This window comes from Harpegnathos saltator, unplaced genomic scaffold, assembly GCF_003227715.2.
Source record: "Harpegnathos saltator strain DR-91 unplaced genomic scaffold, Hsal_v8.6 scaffold15, whole genome shotgun sequence".
Taxonomy (NCBI): Eukaryota; Metazoa; Arthropoda; class Insecta; order Hymenoptera; family Formicidae; genus Harpegnathos; species Harpegnathos saltator.
Window position 1 is genome coordinate 373,930 of NW_020229928.1, and position 17,324 is coordinate 391,253.

General features: G+C 38.0%; 4 protein-coding genes across 7 annotated transcripts; 2 read left to right on the forward strand and 2 right to left on the reverse strand.

Annotated features, from left to right (window-relative positions):
* Positions 1 to 121: 121 nt before the first annotated feature.
* Positions 122 to 6,825, reverse strand: Cdc27 (cell division cycle protein 27). The gene is made up of 13 exons (XM_011137699.3): positions 6,646 to 6,825; positions 5,836 to 5,911; positions 5,608 to 5,755; positions 5,078 to 5,464; positions 4,630 to 4,945; positions 4,268 to 4,468; positions 3,911 to 4,154; positions 3,520 to 3,700; positions 3,167 to 3,392; positions 2,763 to 2,890; positions 2,318 to 2,639; positions 2,086 to 2,233; positions 122 to 1,785 (listed from the first exon to the last, which is right to left on the reverse strand). The coding sequence occupies exons 1-13, from the start codon at positions 6,667 to 6,669 to the stop codon at positions 1,658 to 1,660; spliced, it is 2,529 nt and encodes an 842-aa protein (XP_011136001.1). The 5' UTR covers positions 6,670 to 6,825; the 3' UTR covers positions 122 to 1,657.
* Positions 6,826 to 7,265: 440 nt separating this feature from the next.
* On the forward strand, positions 7,266 to 9,754 carry LOC105181121 (lymphokine-activated killer T-cell-originated protein kinase). Its single transcript, XM_011137691.3, has 5 exons — positions 7,266 to 7,652; positions 7,871 to 8,104; positions 8,181 to 8,477; positions 8,677 to 9,321; positions 9,444 to 9,754. The coding sequence occupies exons 1-5, from the start codon at positions 7,526 to 7,528 to the stop codon at positions 9,599 to 9,601; spliced, it is 1,461 nt and encodes a 486-aa protein (XP_011135993.1). The 5' UTR covers positions 7,266 to 7,525; the 3' UTR covers positions 9,602 to 9,754.
* On the reverse strand, positions 9,659 to 16,954 carry LOC105181123 (syntaxin-1B). 2 transcript variants are annotated; one of them, XM_025296590.1, is made up of 9 exons: positions 16,771 to 16,954; positions 16,342 to 16,437; positions 16,135 to 16,228; positions 15,953 to 16,027; positions 10,530 to 10,727; positions 10,331 to 10,404; positions 10,112 to 10,249; positions 9,906 to 10,016; positions 9,659 to 9,822 (listed from the first exon to the last, which is right to left on the reverse strand). In XM_025296590.1, exons 1-9 carry the CDS (start codon positions 16,801 to 16,803, stop codon positions 9,751 to 9,753), a joined length of 891 nt encoding a protein of 296 aa, XP_025152375.1. In that variant the 5' UTR covers positions 16,804 to 16,954; the 3' UTR covers positions 9,659 to 9,750. The 2 variants fall into 2 exon arrangements, with proteins under 2 accessions (XP_025152375.1, XP_025152376.1); XM_025296591.1 differs by having other exon boundaries at positions 15,953 to 16,437; positions 16,508 to 16,842.
* Positions 11,153 to 16,443, forward strand: LOC105181122 (condensin-2 complex subunit D3). Of its 3 annotated transcripts, none has more exons than XM_025296587.1 (3): positions 11,154 to 11,843; positions 11,932 to 15,033; positions 15,404 to 16,443. In XM_025296587.1, the coding sequence occupies exons 1-3, from the start codon at positions 11,686 to 11,688 to the stop codon at positions 15,849 to 15,851; spliced, it is 3,708 nt and encodes a 1,235-aa protein (XP_025152372.1). In that variant the 5' UTR covers positions 11,154 to 11,685; the 3' UTR covers positions 15,852 to 16,443. The 3 variants fall into 3 exon arrangements, with proteins under 3 accessions (XP_011135994.1, XP_025152372.1, XP_025152373.1); XM_025296588.1 differs by having other exon boundaries at positions 11,154 to 11,813; XM_011137692.3 differs by having other exon boundaries at positions 11,153 to 15,033.
* Positions 16,955 to 17,324: the final 370 nt, after the last annotated feature.

A 17,324-nucleotide genomic window follows, 5' to 3' on the forward strand; every position in this document is an offset into this window, starting at 1 on the left:
TATAGACGTATTTCTCAGTCGACAATTCCTTCTCTATTTCTTTTTCCGTTTCACGTGTCTTTCGTTTAATTGCGTGTACAATATAAAACATTACAAGTCATTTCTCTTGCGCGTGCATTTGTGTCGTGCGACACACACGCCGACTATGATGCCGGGACGAACGGCATATACAATTGCGTATATGCCGATGCCGGAATAAAACGCAATGTGTGCGTCGCTCCGAGGAACTCGAACAAAACTCGAGGCCAGTTACGACGCGAGATTTACGTTGTACACTTAATATCAATTCACAAAGACTGATGTCGTGAACGCGAAATTCTCTTTCCCGCACAATTGAGAATATGTGATCCGTGGCGCGTGTTGCGTGTGTGTACATATAGAGACACTTGCCAAGTTAATGGGATTACAATGATCTCTGGATACCGAAGCTCAAGAGAAAGAGAGACAAGAGGCCGAAGTATCTCGATTGTAGTCGCGACTAACGAATGAATTGCCATAATCACCACGGTTTAGATATTTCGCATATTTCGATCGATTTAAAGATTTTACTTCACGACGAGAATTGCACGATCGTCCAACGACAGCCACCAATCAACGTAGCGGTGGCCGACGGTACCTCCCATAATCCTTAAATCAACAATAATAATCATACGGATAATAATAGTAATGGTAGCACTAATAGCAATAATAATAAATTGCAGTAAATACACAGTAATCAGGACTCGCACAAAAGCTCATGTCGCTTATGGCTGGCTCGCCTATGCCAACGAAGTGATTTGAAGTAACGTAGATATTCGTGGCTTTCAGGCTACTAGTGAATGATTGAAAAAGCCGGCCACAATGGACGGTAGCTTTCGCACACGAGGACCCTAATAATATAATAATTTACATTTACACAAAACTTCATTCCTTTTCTTAAATGATGAATTAATTACACTATCTAACTATAATATGTATGCTTACGGTTACGTTCGTTCATCTTCTCGCGGTACAATACAGTTTCTACTCGTCAACCATAATCTCTAATACCTTGTCTGAGTGAGGACTAGACCCCTATATAGGATTATTCTAGGACCGAGCTACGCGCTCAAGTCGGACTCGACAATCGATAACATCGCGGAGTTCCAGTGATGCAAGATCTCTACGTCTCGTCCGACTCGAAGGGACTTAGCCCGCAACGGAACGAGGCACAAGAGACGTGATTATAAGAACGAAGAAATACGAAGGATGACCGAGCGAAAAGGCAGAAAGAAAAGAAAAAATATACAGAAACGAACGCGTGCTAATGTACAAGTCGATGGGAGGGATACGTCATGACGGGTCGTCTCTTCTTTCTCTTCTTATTCTCTTTCGCGAAGGTGAGGATACCGCGTTTCTGTGATTAAGGATTTCCGACATATGTGAAGAAAATGATTCCACGGAGAAACGATACGATGTGAACTCTCCTCGACCAAATCCCTCACAAACTTATTCGCAACAATATGGACAATTGCTAAACTTAATTCGACGAATGCGTTAAGCGACTTCTTATCGATTCTGTAAAGCGCCAGATCGGGATAGAGAACGATCCGAGTGACCAGACATGAGGGACAACGATGCGCTACAAATTGTCGCTTTATTTCACGGCAGCTTTCTTCTTGTGCACGGCGCGACGTTTTCATAAACTGTCGTCGCTATCGTCGGCGGGAGGTTCCACAGAGACGTTCCCAGCGAGAGGCGCAGAGCTTCCTTCTCTACTCGTTTCGACTTCCTGCTCCATTGAACTATTTTGTGCTTGTTGTTCTTCTACAAAAGTGTAACTATATCAGTATAACACGCTGACTAACTGGCTATCTCACATTATTCTCGACACAAATTACATCGAGGCAAAGGTTAAGATCACCACGGTTTCACAATTATCTTATGTTTATTCAGAGATGATTGAAACGCAATAATTAGCATATAATTAGCATATAAATCTTTCTTTCGATACCGATGGCATCGAGAATAAGAACTCGTGAAAATATGTTATTTTTTTGTGAATTTTTTAAAAATTCCAGGTTGGAATTTCTAAAAATGTCGCTGTAACCATAATACCAATAATACCTGATTGTGTCGCAGGAGAATCATCATCTCCTTGTCCTGGACTCAATATAGCCTCCTTAATTTGACTATTAACACCTTTCGGATCCAGATCCGTTGCCCAACTAAAGTACATTAATGCGAGATGCGTATTGCCTAACTTTTTATGCACCTATATCAAAAATAAATTTACGTTTAAGAATTATTTAGAAAACCAGAAGTAAAAAATTAGAATATAAGAAATATCACTATTTACCTTTCCTATCGAATAATAGACTAGAGACTCTTTGGGTACAATATTTTTTAGCTCCTCAAACTCTCGGAGAGCTTCCGCATGTCGACCAATTGAGAAGTTGATGCTCGCACGATGGAACTTGCATAAAGTATTGTCCGGATCGTTAGTTATCGCCGTATTCAGTGTCTTTAACGCCTGCTCGGTTTTCTTTAAAGCATGCTGCACGACACCTATGTGGCACATTATCGCAGAATTTTGCGGATTTATATGATAAGCCCGTTTAAAATGTAATTCCGCTAAATAGTATTGCTCCTGTTTCGAAAATATCGTTCCCAATCCAAACCTACAATACGCAATGACAAATCTTAAATACACATATGCAAATGCAAAGGATATATACGTATATACAAATTCAAAGAATATAACAACATCGTAATGCGACGTTATATCCTTTTTGAAAATTTACCATGCGTTATAATGCCTGGGATCAAGCCTGGTGGCGTTGCGGAATGCAGTAATTGCCTTATCTAGTTCTTCTGTCAGAACATACTCGTGCCCTAGTAATGTGTAAGCGTACGGGAAATTGGGATCCACCTACGCAGTCAGAGTATTGCTCTCAATCGAGATATCCAAGATGATAATTACATCAAAATGCGTAAATCATATTGATATGCAAATTGTGTCATATGAATAAGCTAATCAGAATAAGTAACTTGCATACTTGCATAAAGAAATTATTCATTACTCGCGAATAACGTTAGTCTCGTTCTTGTAAAATTGAAGAGAATTCACATGAACAAGATTATTCAAACTTTCACTTTAGTCTTGATCGGTTGTCAACGAGCTTCTGTTGACGAAGTCAAAATATACCTGGATAGCTCTTTGGAAGAATTTGATTGCGGTTTCGTGTTCCGTTTGCGCCGAGAACAAGTTACCCGTGGCGCACCATGCCGCCGCTGATGTACGATCTTGAGCAACCAAGTCATGGGCAAGCGTAGATAACTGCACTTCTGCGTGTAAATGCCATAAAACGGTGCTATAAATCTCCATCAATTCCATCCTTTGTGGCTCCAATTGCCGCACTTCTGCGAAATAACTGCACGAAAAAGCAGGTTATATAAATATAATCGAGGAACAAGAATTAAGAGTAGAAATACAATTAAACGCATATTTCTCGTTTGGTGTACATTACTTTAATAGCTGAGAGATTATATATTTTTTACCTAGCAGCCTTTTTATAGTCCATCATTTCAAAGTGCGCACGAGCCAGCATAGAGAGTACCCAACCTGTGCTATAATGCTGTGTTGGCAGTATACTCAATACTTCAATAGCTTGCGTACATTTGAACTGACTCAAATGTTGATAAGCTGTGCCTAATTCTCGCAACAGAGACATTAGACCCTCTGAAAAGACATATCAAATTATATTCAATTAATATTTTAGACTTTCGCGGTACAAAGAAATGCTTCATTAGACTTCCAGGTTAATGATCGTAGATTGAATAATCGATAGCAATCCGAAAGCTGAATTAACCATTGTATTCAATTATTTCGTGACAATATATAATATATAAATGAATGTATAAAGAAATAAAAAAATATGCAAATGTATACCTGCACACTGTTTTTGTAACGTTACTGCACAATGAATATTGTTACTTTGTGTGTTCAACGCGTTCGTATTTGCGATAGCTTTCTCCGATGTAATCGTCTCGCTCTTCTCTTTCTCGTTCCTATTTCTCTCATTTAACTCAAAGTTAGTCTTGTTCTGGTTTGCCTTGATAAATCGCGTTTTTGGCTTCCGAGATGGAGATTTCGGAGTAGCGAATTGGTTCCTATTAGGTGACTTATTATTTTCCTAAGGAAAGAGTATAAATATATATATTTGTAAATCTGTCACACGCGCACACATATAACAAATAACCGTTAGTATGTAAGCAGAACCAAAAAAGTTGGAAAATGTAATTATACCTTCACTGAATAATGATGATGGCTAAAAAGCCGCGATGAACGTCTAACGTTGGTGCCCTGCAACGTCGGTGAAGGAGGTGTCGGTGTAGCGGTCACTGTCACGATATTGGCAGTATTGCTTGCATTACCTGACTGCGAAAAAACCTTTTGCCAGTCGGGTTTACCTTGCTGCAACGGCGTTTCCTTCTTCGACATTAATTGCTTGAAAGTAAATGGAACATTTGATTTAAATTTCGTTACGCAGTAAATTAAAGAGAAACACATAAAATGCGTTTACAGTTCGGTGGAAAAAGAATGTAGAAATAAGATGCGAAAGATGCAATTGTAAAGCATACAGACAAGAAAATTATTACTATACTCACCCCAACATGAGCCTTTACACGTTTCGCCAAACTTTTCTGGTCATTGGTTTCCGTGAGAGTTGTATGCGTGGGTGGTACGGCCTGTTCGGGTGTATTGCTTTCTAAAGGCAAAATGCCGAAGCTAGGTGTAAGTGGACTCATAGGGTTACTGAACATGTTACGATAACGCGACAGTTTGGTCCTCGGTGATATCGAGGAACAGTTACTCCAGTGAACTGGAACATTTTGTGGGTTCTCCTCTATAGAAGAACATAATCGTACTTGCGATACTTGGCTGCCGTTTATCAGCGTCGGTGCAGTCACTTGCACAGGTGTGCTGCAATAAATGAAACAAAAAGAATGCGATCATATAAAATATTAAATGACATCACATTGTAATTATATTAAAAATCAATGAAATGATAGACACATAGAGATATCAATGGCAACATATATATATAATACATACATGTTAGTGCTATTCGACATAGGTGTGCTGTTGGCATTGTTATTTCCAGGTACAATGAGATCTGGCTCAGCGACGTAGTCCCACGTGGAAGCTGTACCATGGCACATGATAAAGGAATCTAATTTGTCCAACTGAAAGATCTTGTTAGGATCCACTTTCTCGCCGACATTACAGAGTTCCTCGAAAGAGTGCCAGAGAAACGGATTTAGTTTTAAAGCTAGTTTATGCGCTTCGTTGGCTTTTTTGGTGCGCATCATTTTATAATAAATCTTCGCTATTATCTGCAGGGAAAAGCATGCTTGTTCCCCAAATTGTGTCACTATCTCTTCCAAACTCTTCAATTGTTTGTAATACCCACCAATTATTATCGCTTCTGCCTCTGCATACCTAAATAATTTTTAAACAAAATATTAATCTTTACAACATATATTACTTATAACAATTAGTATTTATTATATTAATATAAATAATTTAATATTTTCTCTAGAGATACTTGTATTTACAAAAAAACAAAATTTAATGTTACTTACTTTTCCAGATCGTAACAACATTTTGCTAATAAAAATCTACACTGTGCCGAATTACGTGCCTTCTGGGATAATAAGGCATAGGCTTGTCTAACTCTGCCAGAACGATAATAGCATGTTGCCAAGAGAAACAATGTTTCCTCCGTGTCCACTACAATAGAACATCAATATAAATTACATAATAATTACAAAGCACTAATACTTTAAAAAAAGAAAAAAACAATATTTTACCTTCTGCACATAGTCTTTCTGCCAAGAATATTGCATCTGGATAAGCATAATGGTTCAAACAATGCCATATGGCTGCCTAGAGACAAAATATAATATTTACATATAATATATAAATATTAACTGCATGTTTTAAAGCAGTTTTTTGTTTTAAAATATATATATATATTCTTTACATTTTAAAATACCATATGCGATAATATAAATATCATAAATCTCTCATATATAAACACAACCCTTTGCTTTTTGCAATGATACAATATATATTTTGCTGCATTTAAATATAAATATTAATGCCTTGCTACTTGTGCATGCTACTCAAATCTGTTAAAATGATTTATACACATAAAGTTAATTCTCAAGAATTGGGAATCAGATCATGATAAGTATAAGTCAAGCCCAAAAATGACAACTCCCTGGAATATTAATGCATCTTAATCATATATTATAGTAGACTTTATCAAATGAAGTCTATCAAAATCTGTAAATACGGTGAAGTTTTGTACTTATTTATAGCCAGAACCCCCCACTGCCTTGCAGTTTTCTTGCAGAAAAGCAAACATCTCGGAGACGCGCATCCAGAGCGCAAGTACAGACGGGATAAAATTTACAACGAAGATCGTTTCGGTGGAACAACTTCGCAAGGAACGATCGTCGATGCAGCCGTCAGGGAAAATTAAAAGCAGTCGAAGGGTTGCGAATGGTTTTCACGATTATATAGCAAGACGTCAATAGCGAATGTCGATGCGGCCCGACACATAAATCCGCACGTCACACAGCAACGACGGGCTACGACGGGCCGACACTCGTTACCTGCACTGGCTCTTGCACGATCATCGTTTACGACACGAACTTGGTCATAAAAGAACGGTCCGTCTGGCTTCAGCGAAATTTAACGTGGGAACATCCAAAGTCGGACGACTGCCGTGTATAAAAATTCTTTAGGAGTCCATCTTTGCTTCGATTCTTTTGAAGCGAGCGACTGCCTTCAGGTCGCAGGGTCACCAACATAATGGTAGGGACAACTAAAATTAGCATTAATGAGAAACACGACGTTACTATAGAATGCATTCAATTTGAATGAATTGATGTAAACGCAGACCTTTTTACTAGTTTTTATAACCAATAAATGGTCCTGCGCTTACATAAATCATGCAAATCATGCAAACAGAAAACGCTCTTAACAGAATATCCAATAAGATAATTGCGTGTGAGAGACAAACATTAGAGGTTTGTTTTTTATTGCTAAACTGGCTGCACTAACTTGCACTTATTCTCTTCTCCTCTCCCTTTCACGAACTCCTAGATGTACATCTATTTCTATTTATGTTCCCTGAGTGTACACTAGTTCAGCGATAAAAACAGACCTATCATTTGCTGAAGTCCCTAGAAAGTAAGTTCTTTCTGTGTAACGGCCCGTCTACATAGGTCGCAACGCGCAAAGCGCTAATCGCAGGATGTAGAAATTAACCAATCATAATCGATCATTTTCCTCACATTCGACTGTAATTGGTCAATTTTTGCGTTTGCGTGTTGCAACCTATGTAAACAGGCCAGAATGAAGTGCGCCTGCGTACGAGAAGTTCGAGTATATTTGAAAAGTCAACGGTTTCCTCATTATTCCTCGGTGAGAAGAATTTATACTTGATCATTGTGCTTATTTTCTTTCGCTGCTTTTTGCCACTTCGTATATATGGATCAATTCAAGACACCTACAGCGGTAAGATGCAGATGTAGATGCAAAATGACGAATACCGAATTCGAAACTCCCATCAAGATACCAGCATCACCGTGCTTGGAACGAATAGGATGTGGGACTGGTATGTTTTCCACATTTTCTTTTTTATATAACATTACTGTGTATTAACATTTAATTGAATTTATCTAATTGTTATTTCACATTGTAATCCTATTACAGTTATAACTGTTATAGTTATAATTGTTACGACTAATAATCATTTAATAACTTAACAATAGATAATATAGCTTCTGCATTTGATCTATAACTTTCATTGAATCATTTCATTTTTTACATCAGGAGTTGGGATATACATGTTGGAAAGATCACCTAAAGTTGGCATTATTCGTTCACCTTGGGTGATAAAAAAATGGCTGAACGGACAAAGCACTAAAGAAAACAATAAACTTCTTAAATTGGAAGCTGATGTTCTACGACAATTGGTCCATCCCAATATCGTTGGTTTTAGAGCATTTACCCCTGGAGCAGATGGGAAACCTTGTCTGGCTATGGAAGCTTTGGATATATCGCTTGGTATTGACAATACTAAGTAATATTACTGTTTTTAAAATATATATATATAGTAATATTTTTTTATGTTATAAATTAGGGAATGTGATCGAAGAAAAACATACTTCTGGTGATGACACACCATTTGCAGCCAAGGATATTTTGAAAGTTGGTTATGAAGTTGCAAAAGGATTGAAGTATCTGCATCATAAAGCACATATATTGCATGGAGATATAAAGAGTCCTAATATCTTAATTGATCATAGCTATAGTGTGGTTAAAATATGTGATTTTGGACATTCTATGCCATTGACAAAATCTTTAGAGTTAGATACATCAAAGGCTAACCATTCTTACATTGGAACAACACATTGGAATGCCCCTGAAATTATAAGAGGTACATTCATTTGCTTCAGTTATACCATTGAATAACAAACTTTAGTATATAAACTTAATACAACTAAAGAATTTATTATCTCTAAAATTATGTAGCTGCTATGAAAGCTGATTCAAAATTTATATCTTTAGTTCATGATGTTTTTTGAGTTATATGACTTCTTTAAAAATCTTATTTTCAATTGTATCCTTTCTCATAGGAGATGGACCTGTGACTAATGCTGCTGATATTTGGCCATATGGCATTGTCATTTGGGAAATGTTAACTCTATCAGTACCTCATATGGAATATGAGGATGAGTCGTCCTCTGACTCTGAATCAGTCAGTGAGAGAGACTCAATGAACATTACAGATGACTCTAATTATGATACAGATAAAAATGTTACTTCCCTTAAGAAGAAAACACCATATAAGAACAATAAATTGCATGTAGAAACTGAGGATGAGTTATCCTTTGATGAATCAGTCAGTGAGAGATATATGACGAGCACTACAGATGACTATAATTATGATACGGATAAGAGTGATACTTTCCTTAAGAAAAGAATGCCATATAAAAACAAACTTCATGTAGGAATTGAAGATGAATTGTCCTGTAGCGAATCAGTCAATGAAGGATACACGACGAACACTACAGATAACTCTAATTATGATATGGATAAGAATGTTACTTTCCTTAATAAAAAAATGCCATATAAAAACAACAAACCTCATGTAGAAACTGAGGATGAGTCAGTCTTTGATGAATCAGTCAGTGGAGGATACACAACAAACTTCACAGATGACTCTGATTGTGATATGTGTGTATGTCCACTTAAGAAAATACATAAGAATGACAAACTTGGTAAGCAATTTTAATCATAACTCTAACATCTTTAGTTTACGCAAACAATATATTACAACGAATTGATTTAAAAATTATGTTAAAGAATGGCCAAAAAAAGTAGAAACTCTTTCTGATTATAGGTACACGTCCACCTTTACCTGCTATTAATTTTAGTAAAGAATATGACAGAGTGTTGGAAGTATTTTATATATGTACTAATGCCGATTATAAATCAAGACCCAACGCAAAGATGTTGGTAAAGTATTTCGAGGAATTCATATTTATTAACAAAACTTAAATCTAATTTTTTTGTTTTTTATATACATATAATTATATACATATATTATATACAAACCCTGAAATAACCCATATAAAGTGTTTCGCGCACGCACGCACGCACGTAAAATATTTAAGAAAAAAAAAAAAGAAAAATGTTTTATACGATTCTTATAGTGGGATAATAAAGAATAAAAGAACAATTATTATCACACTTATAATGATGATAATCTTGAATTTCCTCTGTAAGAATAATTGTAATTATCATTATATCAATGCTACAAAATAGAATATACTTAAGTACTTCATAAATATATAACATATACCTTCCTATATGTGCTACTCTTCTTTTCTGCTTTCCTGAGTTGAATACGACCGCCGCCTATATTATTTGTCGTTTTGTTGGAAAAATATTCCACATTATTTATTTGTTCCCCCTGTACAAACAAAATTTATAAATTTAACATTTGCTATTGCATGGTAATATTTCATAGTCCACTCTGTATTTTTATACTAAGCACTAGATACAAACTTGTTTTTCTATCAAAATCGCCATTTCTGCAAACAATTCTCTAACTTCTATAATGGATTTTTCTAACTTCAAAACATTATGGTGTCTGTTTTCTATATCGGACAACTGTTGTCTTGCAACTTTACTATTTTTTAAAATCTGTAAATTTATTAAGCATTTGTACACATAAGGAAAATGAATTAATATATAATTATAATAATATTTTCAATATACTCGTACATTGTCAACAAATAAATTAGTTTCTTGAGCATCAAGCATATGGTCCAGTTCTTCACTTGTTACTTGTCGTCTTACTAAATTAACAAATTAATTACTAAATTAATAAATAATTTTATTAGTGGCTCACATAAATGATATAATATATATATATATTTTTTTTTTATTTAACACAAATGCACAATATTTTAAGAGTATATACATAATAAACGTTGCTGTTGCAAGAGCAAAAGGCACTTATCGTGATATCTAAGTAATGATGTATTGTAGTCCTCCATAATTTCAGAATATAACTGCAACATTGTTGTATATTGTAAAACTTTAATCCTTGTGTATATGGATCCATCTTTCGCACTAGCTACAGATAAATCATCAATGGCAGTGATATCTTTTCCCAAATCTAGGAAATAACAGTAACAAATTAGTAAAGTTGTTCAAGTGAAAGAAAGTAGATAAGAATAAGTTATTACAAATCATATTATTTAAAATTGTGTACAGAGAATGTGTTAAAGTTTTTATATAAATTGTTATATTTTTGCAACTTTGAGAAATGTAAATTTGCATTAGATGCATTAGATAATTGCTTATATAAAATATTTTTTTTATAATTGTAACATTTTTTACAAGAAGCTTATTTAAATATAGCGTTTATATTATATTAATTCATGAGGCTTTTAATACATGAGTTTATTATTTATGTAAATGATAGCTCGAGTTGCATGACTGGGTATGCAAATTGCACATATATATATAATTATATATATATATATATATATAGTCGTTTAAAGGAGTCATGAATATGATTGGTTATTCAGTTTACGGTTTCTATATGGACGTTGTTGTTCGTTTTGCCAGCTCTAATATAACAAACGAAATGCTTCGGGACAAATTTTTTATTAAGTTGCTCGCCATTATATACATCGAACGAAACAGAATGGTAAAATCGTTATCGATATGCATATGGAAGATGATAACCTGAAAGCCCCGTTGCACGAATCGCATTATCGCAGCACGATAAGTTTGAGGTTATGTTTATTCGCGCGCGAGCGGCTCGCTTGCGAGGAAAAAATTATAGTGGCAACGTTTTGAGCGCGATTTGAATTACACATGTGCCCGCGCGAAAGAATGGAATCGCTGCGTATATTTCACAATTTCAAGTTGGACACTCTCGACGAGTTTTGGATTAAGTCGGTATGGGACGCCGAGTTCTTACATTACGAAGAACCACCTGATGACTACTTGGAATATCTCGAAAGCGATGATATGAGGTTGCTGCTACGTAAGTGTCGTCATATCCTGAAAAAATGGATCACAACGAACTGCAATAATCCACTCGATTGTGAATCGTCTAATTTTTCATGGGAGAATCTAATGATCCTGAACATCAACGTGCAAGGCCTGCTGCCTGTGCTAGATTACATAATGAAGACCGGTCAACGTGTCAGCACCGACGAGGCATCCAAGCAAGCTTGCCTGGAAGCGACGAGTCTGTATCTCATGCTTCTCACGATACCTGGTAGCAATGCATTTCGCATCTATCACCCCAATTTGTATGAGCGAACGATGGATACATTGAAGATGTCAGACTGTATATTTTCTTCTAGGAAAAAGAAAACTAAGGAGATGGATACAGTGATTAATTCCAGTATTGACGATGAGTCCTCAGTTTATGAAATACTGTCACATTCCGAAAAGTTGACACTTGTGGAAGGAATAAATAGAATTATCTCTGATCTTATTACAATGCTCAAGTTATTCAAATTAAAAGAACGCACAGGGTCCTTGGGCCTCACGATACAAAGGCTGCTACAGATCACAAGATTGGAGATGCATGATATATCATACAGTCATGCTAAAAACATGGATTATAGAGTATCTTCATTATCTAAGAATGCGTTTGAGGCTCTACAAGAGTTATGTAATAGTGATCATGGGGCTATCTCTTTAACCATAATGTTAATAGCTCAATCCATGCTACCTTATTTGTTATTTCCTCATTATACCAATAGTTATGAAACAAAAATAGTTATCAGAAAAAAATTGCTGATGACTATGCACAAGGCAGCTATATATTTTCTGAAAGATCTGTTGAAGATTCACAAGGAGGAAGCCAGACAGGGAATCATAACTCTGATACATCAGTTGATGGTGAACTGTCCAGAGAGAGCAGAAGGACGTCAGAGACAAGCAGACATTGTAGTGAAGCTATTAAATATATGCAACAAAAGTATCATTGAGAATGTTCTCAAAGACTTGATATTATATTCGTACAATGGTAAAATCTCTTACAGACTGTTCGCGCAAGAGATCATCGGGAAACTCTTAATCGAGCCCACATTGTTACACAAAGCTTTGCATGAAGACAAGAGAATGAAAATGAGGAAAATCTTAATAACTGTCGTGATGTCACGTTGCAAAGATCGCTCGCCCATGGTAAGAGGAAGAGCAATGGCCACGCTCGCGTTAATCTCTGATTGCAACGACGACGCTGACAAAGCTATCCTTGAAAATATATTCAAAGATACGGTCACGGACAAGCGCTTTTTTGTCATTGACGACTTGCAGACGGTTATAAGGAAAAATGTGAATCCCCTGCCGGGATCAGATACGTTAATCACCATGTTGCTGGACAGAGTGAACGACGAGCGCGCGTTTGTGCGGCGAAGCGTCCTGAAGATCCTACGGAACCTCTCCGTCATGCTGCCATCGCTCGTGGACCGCATGACGCCCGTGATAAGCGAACGTTGCAGGGATCCTACCTTAGTGGTGCGCCAGTTCGCAGTGCACGTCTTGTCTGAGATGTTGGAGCAATTTCCACATAACCCGAAACTCTTACACGAGTGGACGCAGGCGGTGATGCCGCAGATCTTTGACGTCGAAAACAAAGTGCAGGAAAAGGTGTTGGAGTGTCTGTACAATGTACTGATCAAAAAGATTACTAGTGCCTTGGTATACAAACCGAGCAATGCGAACAACCTACCATGGAGAGTGCTGGACAAATTGAGCAATATAAGAATGAGGAAGCATCTGTCGAAGGCCTGCAGTCTGTGGGTGAAGAATGGTGTCATCACGAAGTCCGTGATCTCGAATGTGCAGTCACACATCGGCACCGACAACACAATAGGCGCATGGATATTGTTGGCCGCCTTGGTCGAGAACATGAAGATCTTGAGTATAAGGAGACATATCGCCGATTATAAAGACGTCATCTGCAAGAACGACTTCCACGCGAGCTTGGTTTTGCATGTTTTGCGACACGTCTGGTCTTATTTGGATCGTAAGTGCCTCGAGGATCTTCACCAGTACATCTTCGAGCGTGCCTGCCACTTCGAGATCAGCTTCAACCTGATCAGCATATGTTTGGACATCTTCAGTAGTGTGCTGCGACACTTGCACGCCAACAAGAATAACAATTGTGTAGAGGAGGCAGTAGCGAAACTAATGATCCTTTCGGAAGCGAAGGTGCAGAACATGCTGAAGGAAAAGGAAGATGACGCACAGGGTATGATAAGAGCCATTTTCACCCTGGGCCATGCGTCGCTCCTGTGTACTAACAAGATCTCGTCGTCGACGTTGTGGTTTCTACGAAAACTGTTATTGAATTCGGAGTCATTGCCAAAGAGTGTGAACAACATAAAAGGCCTGCAGACATCTGCGGTGGTGTTGCTCTGTCAGCAGGCGCTGAGGGACCGTGAGATCGCAAAGAAGATCACGCCGATACTCGGCGAACTGATATGCCGTGAGACGAGTCCAGACTCGTCGGCAGAGATTGCCGTGAAAATAAACGCCGCAAAAGCATTGGCTGACATTTGTGTGAGATTCACTGCGCTGGTGGAGCCGTATCTGCCGGACATGTGCGTCAGCATGAAAGACCCGAGTCCAGCCGTGCGAGAGGCTATAGTGGTGATATTTATCCAACTGCTGCTTGAGGATTTCATCAAGATCAAGGGGTCGTTTTTCTTTCATATACTGACAATGCTGTTGGACACGGACAACATGATACGCGAACTCACGATTTTCTTGATAGAAGAGAGACTCCTGAAAAAGAACAAGATGTTGATCTCGCAGCAGTTCCTCGAGAGTATATATTACTACAACAATTACAACGTCCCAAGTACGTTCTGTGGTTACAGAATGTGCGACACAAAGAAGAAGATACTGACAATGCCTGGAAAAGCGAACCGGGACAAGCGCAATGTCGTGTACAAATTCATGCTGGATCACTTGGACCCTCCCGCGAAGTTCCAGCTGGTCGTGAAATTAACCAAGTACATACTTTGCGAGATATGCGACGGAAATTCTATCGACCTTGAAAAAGAGGAGGGCGCGTGTGTGTTACGAGACACGATCTGCATATTATGTAACGATCGACTTCAGGTGTCGTCCTTCGCAGAGAAGAATAAGTTTGAAATACTGGACGAATCAACAGAGCTCGATGAAACAAATCTTTCTCAACCGAGCACCTCCACCAGCACCAATAATAACAATGCGACGAACGTCTTCGTAACGGCAATGAAGAAGTATCACTTGGACAGCTTGCTGCCCACATTGATCACGTTAAAGAAAAGATTTAACGCGTCCAAGTCAAGATTGGAAAGCGAGGTGGAGAAATTGTTGTATAAGATTTATTCGGATCACGATAAAGATAATCTACTCATTTTGCTGGATGAATACCCTGAATTGGAAAAAGATATGGAGCGTTATCGGTACGTATATATCAATATGTAAACGAATTTATACTTTTCTCCGATGCGATGTTACTTGAGATTGTGTCTTGTACATTTCGAAATATCAATTCACAATAGCGAACTGAGATTATTTCTTCATTTAACTTGACCGAGAATTGTATATACATTGCTAAAACTATGTTATATCAATATATCAAAATTATATTATCTCTTTAAATTTTGACTAAAAGAAATTTCCCTGAAATATCTCGTAAATTATTCTTATCTTTCTTATGTAGAAAAAGTAATTGATATTTCAAAATATAAGAATTTTATAATAAATCTTAATATATTCTCGACATTAAGTTATTCACGATACACGCAAAACATAAAGTAACCAACTTTTTAGGAAAATGAAGGATACAACCACTCATTCAGAAAGCGACAGCGATACTTGCGATAGTTCGTCACCGATGACACCCACGACGAGCCACAGAGATTTGTTACTGGACGCGTGTAAGCGAACACCAGCACGAGCACTTAATTCACTTTCACCTTCACCCTCGAGGATACCAACCAATACAAATGATAGATTGGATTCTAATAACGATTCGCCAAATCTATCTTACTCTAAGTTCATTAAGAATGTGTCAGTACGTCTGGAGAGAATCCCACTGACAGGATTGTCTTCAGGGTTGAGCCTTAGCACCAGCACGCCCAGATTGATTCAGCATTCAAATCCCGGCACTAGCTACTCTTCCACTTGCATTGTGCGAATCAAGAGACCGTCGAGCGAGCTAGGAATGTCATCGAGCAGCGTTCGGAAAATTTCGAAGAGTAGCGTGAGCAGATTGTAATCGCTTACCAAATCGCGATTACCACCGTGATTCGCGCCACTTGGACGTTCATTGTCGCATGAATTCCGTCACAAGTTCTCTCCACGTACAAAATTGCTTACCTCGTAATTTTCGCTGAATGTGAAAGGCCGTCTCCGAGATCGTGCACGTGCGAGCTTCCAGTTCCTTTTGTATATCTGCAAATATCGTATAACATACAAGTACACACTGCACACTCACACATGCATACATGTGAATTAGACTCACGTAGTAATTCACTGTCGTTTGTTGTCGAATCGCTTACCTTTGTTCGTGTGCGACAAAATATTATTTTGCAAATCCTTTACAATTTTCGTATTTTCGACTATAAGATGGAGTAATGCACGGATTTCCTCTGCCTATATCAACATGACACGTTATGTCTTTATTAAGCATATCAAACCATCATCCTGTGTATATAAATGTTTTTCTTATTGCTGCATCGCGTTAGAACGGTCTTTACGATACGTACTTCGTCCAACAATACTTTCAGTTTTCTATTCTGGGCTATTTGAATGTGCACGTCTTGCAAGAATCCTCTGCCAAAGGTGCTGCTATTACTTCGGCTCTGAAACAATCAAGTACAAATGTGTGATGGCTCTGTAGATTTTTAGTCTAGTTCGTTAAGTTATGCGCACGAGTGATGACGTTAAAATCGTGCGTGAGGAGGAACTTCACTTCGACGATTTTCGCGCAGTCAAAGACAGATACGTCGGCTGCACGTCGCCGGCAGCCGACGTGTCGAAAGGAGAAGACATCTCCTGCCGGTCGAAACAGGTTCTGTATTCTCATGACTCACGTGCAATTACATCAGTTAGGGCAAAGTACACAGAACGATCGTATGAAGTTCTTCCTCTCTGATATAACTGTACAGAAAAAAAAAGAGAGATAAAACACTAACAGCACATAAATCGGGCATACGATCGCGAACCATAGCGAGCCGAATGACTTTCAGAGTCGTCTAACTGTTATTTCCGTAAAATAAAAGCACGCGGTACGTCCGTTATCTTTTTTCTTATCAGCATACTGGAGATATCTCAGATAAAATCCGCCGCGCTGCTCACTGCACTATTCGCGCAGTCGACGTACCACCGCCGAGTGCAAAAGTCACGCTCCGTCACTGAGCGCGCCTTCGACTATAATGCGTGGCACGCGTCTGAAGAAAACTGTGCTGCAACACGCCGCACATGGAAGATACTTTGCATCTCAAATGAAATAGGAAATGGGCACTTGGCGGCGATGTCGCAAGGCCGGCGTTTAGAGCAATTACAAGTGTGCATCTCTTCGCCTAATTTATTAATTTCGTCGATACGATACATTAGAACGATACTTAGATCGCTGCAAAAATTCCCTGCCGTCGCTCATGGCAGAAAATCGAGAACGAATTTACAGTTGTAATATAATTCTTTCATCTGTGGCAAAAACAAATTTTTTTAATTGTTTTTCCAAGAACTC

Excerpts from the sequence above, each read along its gene's own strand:
- LOC105181121 (XM_011137691.3), top strand. The coding sequence starts at position 7,526 with ATGGATCAATTCAAGACACCTACAGCGGTAAGATGCAGATGTAGATGC. Across the intron at positions 7,653-7,870 it reads ACGAATAGGATGTGGGACTG|GAGTTGGGATATACATGTTG; the intron begins GTATGTTTTCCA and ends TTTTTACATCAG. Across the intron at positions 8,105-8,180 it reads AGCTTTGGATATATCGCTTG|GGAATGTGATCGAAGAAAAA; the intron begins GTATTGACAATA and ends GTTATAAATTAG.
- LOC105181122 (XM_011137692.3), top strand. The coding sequence starts at position 11,435 with ATGTGCCCGCGCGAAAGAATGGAATCGCTGCGTATATTTCACAATTTC. Across the intron at positions 15,034-15,403 it reads AAAGATATGGAGCGTTATCG|GAAAATGAAGGATACAACCA; the intron begins GTACGTATATAT and ends CCAACTTTTTAG.
- LOC105181123 (XM_025296590.1), bottom strand. The coding sequence starts at position 16,803 with ATGGTTCGCGATCGTATGCCCGATTTATGTGCT. Across the intron at positions 16,028-16,134 it reads TTTGTCGCACACGAACAAAG|ATATACAAAAGGAACTGGAA; the intron begins GTAAGCGATTCG and ends CGATATTTGCAG. Across the intron at positions 9,823-9,905 it reads AGAGTAGCACATATAGGAAG|AGGAAATTCAAGATTATCAT; the intron begins GTATATGTTATA and ends TTATTCTTACAG.
- Cdc27 (XM_011137699.3), bottom strand. The coding sequence starts at position 6,669 with ATGATCGTGCAAGAGCCAGTGCAG. Across the intron at positions 5,756-5,835 it reads AGAAAGACTATGTGCAGAAG|TGGACACGGAGGAAACATTG; the intron begins GTAAAATATTGT and ends GTTCTATTGTAG. Across the intron at positions 2,640-2,762 it reads CCCAGGCATTATAACGCATG|GTTTGGATTGGGAACGATAT; the intron begins GTAAATTTTCAA and ends TGCGTATTGTAG.